Source organism: Lagopus leucura, unplaced genomic scaffold, assembly GCF_019238085.1.
Source record: "Lagopus leucura isolate 7727_CA_CO unplaced genomic scaffold, USGS_WTPT01 Super-Scaffold_100022, whole genome shotgun sequence".
NCBI lineage: Eukaryota > Metazoa > Chordata > Aves > Galliformes > Phasianidae > Lagopus > Lagopus leucura.
The window spans coordinates 722,827-734,587 of NW_024962275.1; the positions used below are offsets into that span (position 1 = coordinate 722,827).

General features: G+C 47.7%; 1 protein-coding gene across 4 annotated transcripts in view; it reads right to left on the reverse strand.

Moving 5' to 3' along the window:
• The window catches only part of PBX3 (PBX homeobox 3), a 93,677-nt gene extending 82,458 nt beyond the window's left edge, over positions 1–11,219 (reverse strand). For all 4 annotated transcript variants that reach the window (XM_042878713.1, XM_042878712.1, XM_042878711.1 and 1 more), the window contains exons 1-2: positions 11,008–11,219; positions 10,277–10,350 (exon numbers count right to left, since the gene is read on the reverse strand). In XM_042878713.1, coding sequence (XP_042734647.1) covers positions 10,277–10,350; positions 11,008–11,204 — 271 coding nt within the window. In that variant the 5' untranslated portion in view covers positions 11,205–11,219. The remainder of the gene's footprint in view (positions 1–10,276; positions 10,351–11,007) is intronic.
• Between the last annotated feature and the right edge of the window lie 542 nt (positions 11,220–11,761).

The window sequence follows — 11,761 nt, forward strand, 5'->3', positions numbered from 1 at the left end:
CGTTCACAGACGCGGTCCACAAACTGCTCCTAGCTACGGATGAGAGGGCCACAAAAACACTTAATTCATTGCCCACAAAATTATGTTCCCCCTTTTCTTAAACAGCATCTGTTTTGTGAAGCTATATTCATAGAAAATCCCCAAATCAACAATTAGAAGCATATGTAAATGTGCGATTACAGTTCTTTTTCTTTCATTGACAAGCTCCCATCCACATGCGGTGCGGGCGGCAACGCCGGGCCCTGAGCCTGGGCCTCACTCACACCCAGCCCCACAGCCAGCCCAGCCCCAGAGCCGCACCTCTCCCCATGCCCTGCCCCGTACCCAGCGGTGGGAGGCCACGGGCAGAAAGCCGCGCTGCTCTCAGGTCTGCACAGCAGCATCTCTGGGAGCCACTTTAGCAACAAAGCAGCTAAAGTCAATTGTTTCTTCAATGAATAGGCTTCTGTTCTTCAGCATATATTTACTGAGGCGTTTAGGGCAGATTTTTACCATTTCATTGGAGTCTGTAGAACATGGTTGTTACACAAATATTTACATTAGTGCCGACCGCAGCCTTACTGCGGTTCCTGGAGAGAATAACACCCCCGGTCTTGCCACCCCATTCTGGAGACCTGAGCCCGGTTCTCGCCGCTCTCACTGCCCTCACGTGCACAACCAGAAGCTGATTCCATAGGACAGCAGCGGCCAATGCACGTTCTTTTCACCAGGCCCAGCCATGCCACAGTTTTAGACCAGAAAAACAAATGCCTTTTTTTGGCTTCCTGGGGAAGATGGGCCGAGGACTGACTGCTCTTTCAGGTTTCTCTTTAAGCAGGCAGTTTGCTCAGACAGTGTTCACAGTCCAGTAAATATTACTAAACAAAATTTAAAAAAAAAAACAAACTGATTTCAAGCCTACAAAACACAGTAGGGCTCAGCAGCAGTGACATCACTGCATCGATGCTGCTCGTTCCCTTCCAAAATATTAGGGATTTAAAAGTTACATAACAATCACGGTGATTAAACAGCAGCTGTTATGATAATCAGTCAGTAAAAGGAAATTGATTTGTTTAGCACTAGCAACTACAATATTATTAGACTCTCAGTATATTGAAAGGAAGAAATATTTCCTTCATTGAACACAAAATGCCATAAATTTAGGTAAACCAAAATTAGTTCATGTAATACACTGACATCCAAGAATTTATTTATATAGAGACTATCATTTAATTTTCAGACATTCAATTTCTATACTTGGTCACAGTCAGAAGGTCAAGAACCAACAAGTCAATAAGTTCCCAAGCTCCATTATCGACGTCACACCGCTGCCCTAGCAGTCAGGGCGCAGCAGCACGGCACTGCCTGCACAGCCCTGCAACAACGCGAGAAGAGCGAGGGAGCAGAAGTGATGGCTCCCACTCTATTTGAATAACAAGTGAAAACCTAAAAATACCTCCACTGCATGTTATTACCAACTGTATCCCCAGGTTTTATAGTGACAGGACTGTGCTATAATTTCTGAGAAAACCTCAGCATAAAGCCCCATAAACCCAACCACTCCTGCAATGTATCACCTTATCCAGTGCACAACCATTTCCACAACTTTTCATGGTAGTACAATTTGTTCAAATATGGTAATAAATACATCCTTGAAGTCAACAAGAATCATTGCACTACTGACTGTGACTCGCTCTTAGTAGTGGCAGTTAACCACGCCACCAGATCTCACGTAAAGGCAATAAGCAAACATTTTGGTGGTGTGAATTACAAACGTTGGCTAAAAGCACACTCCTGTCTTTAATCAACAAATGCACTGAAGGTGTGCTTCAAACGCCCTTCTAGCAGGTAATCGCACCCACAAAGTTATCGCTGAGGAGCAGCGCTCCCCATCCACAGCGAGCAAACGGCCTGTGCCAAACACAGCCACCGCGGTCAGAGCAGCCCGACAGCCTTTTGCTAAGGTCTCACCCTGAATTAAAAGAGCAATCATCGCTAATTAAGGCAAGGAAAAGCAGAATCTGAGGAAAGCCCAAACTGCTCACCTGCAGTAGGTAAGGCTGCACTTAGACTCACTGTGATTTGACTAAAGAGAGCACTATAAATTGTTCTAATTGATTATTTCTTACATCGCAGTTTTAATTACACTCAATACTTTATCAAATTTTCATCATACAACACCAATTTAACACAACCTCACAAAAATTTCCGGCAGGTAACATTCTCGATTCTACTGATAGAAAAAGTGAGGCAAAAAAAGGTAGCATTTGAAAGCTCCCATAAGACCTTCAGCAAGACAGCAGGCGGGCCTGGCCTGCTCCCACTCAGGTCTCTGCGCCCCCAGGGGGGAGGAAGGCTGTGCCAGGCACCAGCAGGACACACAGCCCGAGGTGCAGGCCCTCTGCCCCAGCTGCCCTTCCAACAGAAGTAATGTCCGTGGGAGGTGCCGGCAGCAGAAAGTTAAGCTTGGTCCCCAAATGTCCTCATCATGTAGTTTTTTTGCTCAAGAAAGCTCAAAATAAGCAACTGGAGAGAGGTGATGCTTTCCTCCACTTTCTGCGATAAAAGCAGGCTTTGCAGGTTTGTTTGTGGGGTCGGGCGCTGCCCTTCCCAGCAGCTCCCCACCACACGGCTGCAGCAGCGCCTGCAGCATGGCCGTGCCTGCACGTCGTGTCTTGTGTGCTTCACCATACGAACTTCCCAACAGCGAGTGACTGCAGCTGTTGGGACCAGGAAGGCCGTGTGTGAAAGGGCCTTCACACAGAGCCCTGGTGTTATTTCTTACCCCTTTTCCTCTCTTTTAACAACTGGGGCTGACCATGAGCACTGTCATGCCAGCACTACACGCCTGCTGGACTCTGACAATGATCTGTGAGGAGATGGGCACGCGGGCACAGCCACTCTGCAGGCACTCAGCAATGACCACCAGAGGCTTTGTTTGGTTTGGTTCCGTTTTATTTTTTGGTAAGTTTACGTTCCATTTCCAGAATTACTTCTCAGATACTTTTAAACTGTATTATAAAAAGCAAACTAACCACAGAACTGCAGTAAAGCAGCTCCAAGGCTGAATAAAACACGCACACATGCAGAAGGAAAATGTGAACTAAATCAGAAACTCTCACCACTGAGCCATCCTGGAGTGTCCTAATACTGCGGAGGTCTCAGCGCAGTGATCGTACCCACCATATCTGCTCTAATAAATAGGTTCAATGAGTTGAGTTAAGGGCAGAGTTTAACTATTAACTCAAAATTTCCTCGCCGTTATGGCTGTAAGTCAATCCCTTAATGTTACTTTAACACAGTTTCTGGCAGTTGAATAAAATCTATGGTCAATATTACAACCCCTTCCTTCCTCAAGGAAGGAAAATATACGCATGATTTACATAAGAAATCCTGGGAAATCCAGTCAGGGAGCGGGCGGGGAATGCTCCAGGCCTGGCTGCCCAGGAACCCACACCGACCGCCTCGCTTCAGCCGCCCGGGCCTCCTGACCCAAACCCCCAGAGCAGCACAACCAGCAGGAAACCCCCACGCAAGCACAGCCTTCAGCACAGGAACAGCTAGCAGGCAACAAGGTTACAAAACAGAGCTGTACGATATATCTAAAATAATACCACAAAAATCAGATGACACAAAGAATTCTAATACTTTCCTTTTGTTAAGATACAGTAACCGAGAATACAATGAAATTCTTCATGTTCAGTATCTCCCATTAGATCAATTAATATTCAGAGAAAGCCTTTAACATGAAGTTTAAATAATCATAGAAGGAGAAAAAGAACCACCAATGTTCTAGAAGCTTCTCTAGACCTTTCAATCAATTTTATTTATATGCAAAACCAAGAGAAACTCAGAAAAAACAAAGCTCCTCCTGATGCTAAAGCTCTCAATTTACTGACAGGCAAATGGCTTCATGCTGCCACTTAATCTCATTTCTTGCATAATGCCCTCTAATTAGCATATCAAAGTGAATTAATACTTCTAGGGCATTAGCAATGGGAAAATCTGCTCCAGGCTTCACAATAGCAGTTAAGCAAGAGCCAAGAAATCCTCAAAAACACCACAAACCACTTTGCATTGCAAAACTGTTCAATTTATTTATCCTCTCTCTCTAAACACTTTTACCGCACACTGTTTTACTACTGTTCACCAAACAAAATGATAATTGCCAAAGTTACCAGCATCTGTAATGCCTGTTTAGAATCTTAATTTAGATTGTATGCTTCGAGATCTCAAGATGCTTTCATCTTTATCATACACAACAGGACGTACTGAAAAATTGTTGCTCATATAAAAAATATACACAATCAAGATAATATTCTTGAATTCCATTTCCACTTGCAATAAATAATTAAAAACTAAATAACGTATTAAAAAGCCACCTGCTGGACAATGAGGAATAAGAGATTAGCTTTAAATGTTGATGCATGACTTGAGCATAGCAAAAGGTTTTGACCTGTAAACACACACAAACCCACCCCCCCTTCCAAGTGATTGATCTGCAGGACGTGTGATACCCAGCGCCTCGCACGGACTGCTACGAGTCGGAGAGCACAACGTGCCCCGAGCCCACGGCTTACAAAGGGATTCCAAGGAAAACATCTGAAATAGCATAAAACTACAATAAACGCATCGTGATTTTTGCTTAGTGCTCTCACGCAAAACAAGGCCTTTTTACCCAACTCCTGCAGCAGTAATACGGCAGAGCCGCTACCGCATCAGACCATTTCTTCTTTAAAAAATATTTTCAGAATCTGATTTCCGTCACGGTTACTCTGTGTGCAAAATATAAACCGCATTCTATAAACACCGACTGAAGAGAAAAGCCTGACAGCCATCAGCCGAGAGCCGGCGCTGAGCCGGGAAGGCAGCGCAGCGCCAGGCAGGCCGGCAACAAAGAGCAGCAAGCTGGGGTCAGCACGGCTTTCTGCAGCCCTGCCTGCAACACGAAAGCAAAAATGAAGCATGAGAGTAACAAAATAAATAACGATAGGTATTTATCCAGTACTTGGAGCCGATCTAAAGAGCGCGCTTTATTGAAAAATATATACCATTCAAGCAGCAGGCTTCATTCCCCTCCATATTTAATTCCCTGTTTACTTCCACTGCAAAGACAGCATTATGGAAGGGCTCTAACGCCCAGCTGAGAAGCACAATTCATCCGTTTGGCTGATGAACTACTCTAACTTTATAAAAGCATGAACTATAAGAGCTGACAGAAACTTTAATAATTTATATTAAATATTGATGTGAATTATTTACTCCATTCATACTTACAGACATGAATTGCCTACCAGAGAAAAGCAAATGTGACAAAAGGTCAACATGATGGTGAAAAAAGGCAGGCTGTGTCAGGCATGTGTTATCTGAACCACGCTGATCACCTTGATAAGCGAATAGCATTAAACATGACTGCTGAGAAAACAAACAAAGCATTCTTCTCGGGGCGTCAATTGGTGGCACACAAACAGCTCCATCCAGTTCCACCAACCATACCAGAAAAGGAAAACTCCGCCGAGCTCTGCGCTCACTTTGACTCAGCAGTACACAGACTTAGGATCCATTCTTATTATTAATAAAAATATTCATCATACCCTCATACGCATCATGTGCGAGGAATTCCAAAGCAGTCTGGATACAAACCGGACTCTCTTTCTCTGCTACATAATTATTAATATAGCCTTTCTATGTATTTAAATATTGTATTACATTTGCAACAATTTAGTGCATCTAATTCTGCTGATATTTGTCTGCAGTAGACTGCAAGTATCGTTATATTAATGTTTCACACAAATCAATATTTAAATTGAAAAACGACAGCGCAATATCCGTATCGTACAACTTTTTCATTGAAAGCACTAGGAATAGAGTTTGATAAATGTGTTAAATCCTGCAAAAAGGGTCTCTTTTGCATTCACTGCGTGCTATTATTGTAATTTATCTCTCAATGCAAAAATTCCTATACTTACAACAAGCCCCTAAAACAAACCGCACGGTAACTCCCAGAATTTACTATTTTCTGATAAGCAAGCAAATGTGTCAAATTCAAAAATAAAATGAAGGACCTTAAAAAGCTATAAAATAAAATGCTCCTACTTAAATGAGTATTGACAACTACATCCACATTTATCCTTTACGGAGGGCAAAAATACCCAACACCTGGAAGTACAGATCTGGTAATCAACATCTATTCAGACTGCTGCTGAAATGCAGCAAGGCGCTCTACCAGCACTGTGCTCCGAAGTCATGCTGCAGGTACAGATTCTGCAAGACAAAGTACCCCAATTTTGTCTAATGAAAATGATCGCCATGGCTGCCTGCAGAGGAAGCGCCCTGTTAGAAATTCACCAACGGGAGAACTGTGATTGTGAATACGTTTGAACCAGATGACCAAATGACACACGGGATATTTATCCAATTTGTTTTTTTCTAGAAGGACATTAATGAAGAAAAGCAATGCCTCTGCCATAAGGACAGTGTAACCAACCCAATATTCTACTGCATGTCTTCATTTGTAACACATGTGCTGACAATTTAAAAAATACCATTCAGAAGTAGAACCGATGATTCAAGGAAAAATTTAGGACATGAAGCATAAGAAAGGAAACAAAAGCTAAACAATTACACCGAAGAAAAGATGCATGCACACAAACACACGGTTATTATTTCCTTGTGCAGTCAGGGTACATCAGAAATAGGTATTCAGCATCTTGAAAAAAGCACCAGGACTGCACATCAGGGTTTTAAACAGCTGAACTGAGAAACAATAACAGCACAGTTGGCTAACATACGCACACACATACATGTACATGTGTGCTGTCAGTGCCGTTTCACTGTTTCATTTGACTCCTTTAACGTTCAGATAGGATTGTTAGGATTGCATATTATTATAAATTATTGCAAGTTAGTTGCACTAAATAATGATTTACCAGCAGTGAAAAGCTGAAATTTATGTAACACAAGGGAACGATACTGTGCTGCAATTAAAAAAAAAAAAGAAGTGAAAAGAGGGGTTAATATCTTAAATTTTTGTAGGAGAAGAGGCAAAAAGCGAGTTCTTCTCAGCAAGTCACCTATCAGGCAGCTTACAGATGGTGCAGCATATTGACAAGGGGTGTTTCTGAAAGAGTTGGGCCATTTTCATCAATAATGAGCTCTGCAGCACGTAAGGGCACGATACAGACCTTTAATCTTCCGAACAGCTCTTTATGGCAGCTTTCAGTTAAAGCAACAAAAATGTTTTAGCTTACATGAAGAACAGCAAGAAATGAACGTTGTGGTTAATTTCACTATTTGTCTGGCCTACTTAGTTTTCTTTTCATTTTTAAAACAAAATTCTGTACAAGAGGAGAACATTCTTAATGAACATTTTCTTCCTCTCTCCTTAGACATAAAAAATAGTTCAAGCAGCCCAACCAGCCGAGCAGGCCTTTTCTCCCCCTGCGGACACCTCCTGCAGTCGAGAAGTTCATTAAGTTTTATGATCTTCCCAAGTCAGTCCTGCTTATAAGCCTCACAAAGGCCACAAATCTGGCAAACCATCATGTATGCCATTAGGCTTTACTAGTAAATGAACGCTATTTAGGGTTTGCGGTGACAGTAAATCAGGCTTTGGTTGGCAGCTATCATTGTTTTTGTTGGACTTACACAAATAAATAAATAAATGTATCTGTGACTGCATATCTGCACTCAGACATTTTTATAAATGTCTTTTTTATAAGCTCCTACCCATAGAAAAGATTTTTGAAGACAAAAAAAATCATCTATCAACACAGTTGCAGACGTACTCCTATGTCATCCCACTGGTAAATAACCGCAGCTCCCTAACTGTTTTAAGATTGTAAGAATTAAAACATTTTCATTTCTGTCTCCATGAGAATAACCAGTACCTCAGGTACAGCGGTGAGCTAACGGAGGATTAATCAAAGCACAGATCCGAAGGATGCTTAGCGCACAAATAGGAGCGATTAAAAAACACAGCGGTGCAGCTCAGTTCTGGATTGCTGCTGGTGGGCGCCGAGACAGACGGACACTCAGGAATGCAACAGATGCTGTGCGCCCCGAGTGCAGCACCAGGGCTTCTGAGTGGCCCCTGGCAGAGGCACAGCGCAGCAACGGGAGCCTGCAGGCCCCCGGCCGCCTGTCTTCATGTGTACCGGAGGGGCTTCACTAGAACTTCAGGCAACATTTTTCCTTGAACTAATTAAAGAAATGAGTGGCACTCAGTTTCTTCATGAAAACCATGCTACCTTGTGGTTGCCTCTAAGAATGCACGTTTCTATTAATACCTGCAAAGCCTTTAAGTATATTATGCAGCACTTTCTTAAATGTTAAAATGTTAAAAAAGAAATGTCAGGCTAAATTCGGTGAGCACGGTGATTTGCTTTGTACATGGCAACACCTCACAGGAAAAAAAACGACCGCCTAACCCTAAGAGCACAGCAAAAAGGCTTCAGATGCGATGCATCCATTAACTCATGCTGGGACGTGACGGCGCTGCTCGACCTAAGCTGGGGATTCCTCCACTTATTGTCTCACTGCCGCCCTCACAAAGTACTCGCTGACTGTACTGAACATTACCAACATATAAAGAAAGGATATAATTCAACATAAATATGACTTAAATATTGCAATCCTTATTTCAGAGCAGACACGACTGTGATTGCACGCTGTGCACCGGCTGCAGGCTCCCTTCTCACCCCTCAGAAGGGAGCAACGAAGCCATCACACAGATCCTACTGCCAGCACCAAGGTAAACTTCGGTTCCGATGAAAAAGCATTGAATCCCAGAGCACAATCCAGTTTGGTTCCCTGGACCATGACACAATGCAGACAATGAGGGGAGGGAGAACCCTTGCTTTAACTGCCTCTCAGATTGCTTGTCCTCACAGTTCAGAACTGTTTGATCTGTTCCCTATGAAAACAGTTTACAGGAGATATGCCAGGATTTGTGCTCCTGCTCTCGGTGCTGCAGCATGCTGATCAGAGCCACGCTGACACCAGAGCTCCAGCAGCCCCGGATGCACGTCCCCCGGATCCAGCTCCTGTCTGCCACAACCCACACCCTGGGCAGGTGCTGTTGGGGCTGGCAGGCACCCTCCTTTCCCCAGGGGTCCCCCCCTTTCCCTGTGGGTTCTCAGCTGTTCTACCAGAGGCAACTTGCAAACTTGGCTGGGCTGCTTGGAGCACAAAGGTAGAATCTCAACTCACACACTGTCACTGAAACACTAAAAACATTTCAAATCTCAAAATCTTCTCAGGTTCCCTCTTACTTCTGCACGAATAGCAGCCCCAGCAAACACTCGCTGACAGCAGCAACCCCCGGACAGCCTGGGGTGTTCCGGAGTCACCCCTGCCAGGGGCTGGCTGTGCTCCCCAAGCCCCCCGCACACACAGGGCTGCAGGACCCCAGGACCCGCGCCGCTCCAGCTCAGCACAAGCAGGGGCTGCTGCCAGCTCTGCTGCACAGGCAGGAAGTTCGGGGAAGGAAAACAAACAGGAGCTGTGGACGGAGGGGCACCGTGCAGGCAGGGGGGAGGCAGAGGGGATCGCTCTCCTCATCCGAGGTAATGTCACGCAGTATAAAGTGGAATCAATCTTAATATTCGCAGCGCAGCCAATATCCAGCCCTCAGCCAGTAGCAGAGCCGAAGTGGGACCCGGCGGCACAGGAGCCCGTGGACAGCGCGCACCAAATGCACCCAGAGCCGCGCTCCGGGCATCTCTGAGCTCTGCTGCGTGCACACGGCGGCTGCTTCCCTCTGTAACCCCTTTCTTTTCAGTCTGCAACTAGGAGGGCTGCACTGGAGCACCAAACACAGCGAGAAAGCAAAACAGTGCACCAGTGTTCTTTAAAAAAGAAATTTCTCTGCGCATTCAGCGATGTAAGAAATTTGCAAAAATCCCTTAAAAAAATGCCTTCATGAAAAACGAGGCATTCATTTCCGTCTCATTAATGTAGCACAGAAAAAAAAAAAAAATTGTTGTGCGCCGAATATAATTTCGGTATTTAAAACAGCACCGCGAGCTGCCAACTCGGAGCCGCTCCGCGCGCGGCCGCATCCGTCACTTCGGCGCTGCCCGTCCCTCCCGAGCGCTTCCCGCGCGGCGCCACTGGCGCCGTGCGCGGCGGATCCGGGGCCCGGCAGGGCGCTGCCGGGGGCCGCCGCGTGCCGGTATCCCGGGCCGGGCGGGGCGCGTCCCGCGGGCGGCGGAGGGCAGCGGCCGAGCCGCTGGCGGCAGCGCCGAGGCGCGGCGGAGGAGGGCTCAAGATGGCTGCGGCGCGGGCCGGCCCTTACCTGTTTTCTCCTTGATCTCGCAGAGGACGCTGAAGAGCGCGGGCTTCATCCTGTGGCAGTTCAGCGCGTGCTTCCTGCAAGAGAGCACACACGGCGTTAGCGCCCGCCGCGAACATGGCGCCCGCCGCGCCGCGCCGCCAGGCCGCCCGCAGAGCCCGGCGTCGGCCCCGAAACGGCCCCGAAACCGGCTCCGAAACCGGCCCCGGCCCGCGCCAGCAGCGGCCCGAGCGGGGCCGGATCTCCGTGCAGCTCCGCGGCGGCTCCTCTCAGGGCCGGGCCGGGCCGGGCCCCGGGGCGCGCGGCGTAAATCAGCGCCGTCCGGGGGTGATTTATTGCGGAGCGGCCCGCGCCGGGCCGCGCTGCGCTTTGTTTTGTGCGGCGGTGATTTAGGACGGCCGCGGCTCTCCCCCCGCGCCGGTGTCTGCGCGGCGCCCCATCCATCTCCCGCCCGCCGGGCACGGGGGAGCGGCGCGGAAAGTTGCGGCCCGGCCCGGGGCACGCGGACAGACGGACAGGCAGACAGACGGACGCGGGGCCGCGCGGGACGGGGCCGGCTCGAGCACCGCCCGCTCCCGCATTCGTTGCGTGGCAAAAGGCATTAAATAGCGCTTCGGCCGCGCCCCGGCCGCCTGCGGGCTCCTCCGGCGCCAGAAGTTCTCTCCCGAGCGCTCCGCGGGCCGGAGCTGCGCGCCCCACGCGCACCGACAGACAAGGCGTAACGAGACACCAACTTTGCTTGCGCCTCGTCCAGGCTTTGGTCGGTGATGGTCATGATCTGGTGCAGGATGTCCCCGATGTCCTGCTTCCTGCCGTCGCCGTCGGCCCCGTCGTGTCCGTGGGGAGGCGGCAGGGCCATGCCCCCCTGCACGGAGTGCCCCGCCAGGTTGACGCCCGCCAGGGTCTGCAGCATGCGGGACTGCTCGTCCATGGCCCCGCGCCGCGGGGGCACTGCGCGCCCGGCCTCGGCCCCGCCGCTCGCTCCGCGCTCACACGGCACAAAAAAAAAAAAAAAAAAAAAAAAAAAAAAAAAGGCAAAAACCCAGAAGGACGACGGCGGCCGAAGGAGCGGCGGCGGTGCCGGGAGCGCTGTCGGCGGCTGATCCCACGCTCTTCTCTCCCGGCGCGGTCAATCGCTCTCCTTTAGTTACGGTCTTCTCCCGTGTGCACCATGCCTGTGCCGGGCCGGGCTGCGCCGCTCCGCCGCTGCCTCTCCCCGGAACGATCTTCCTCCAAAGCTTTTTTTTATTATTATTAATATTATTATTATCCTTCCTTATTATTATTTTTATTGTAGCTTTCTATGTCTTTCCCCACTTGTCCAAAAATCTTCTTAGCGAAAAGGCAAAAAAAAAAAAAAAAAAAAAAGAAAAGTTAAAAAAAAAATTCAAAATCACAAAACTTGCTTTCAAATCCCGCAGAAGTTGGGAGGGTGGAAAGGGCAAAAACCACAACAAACCGAGCGGCCCCCACCCCGGATCGCGACAT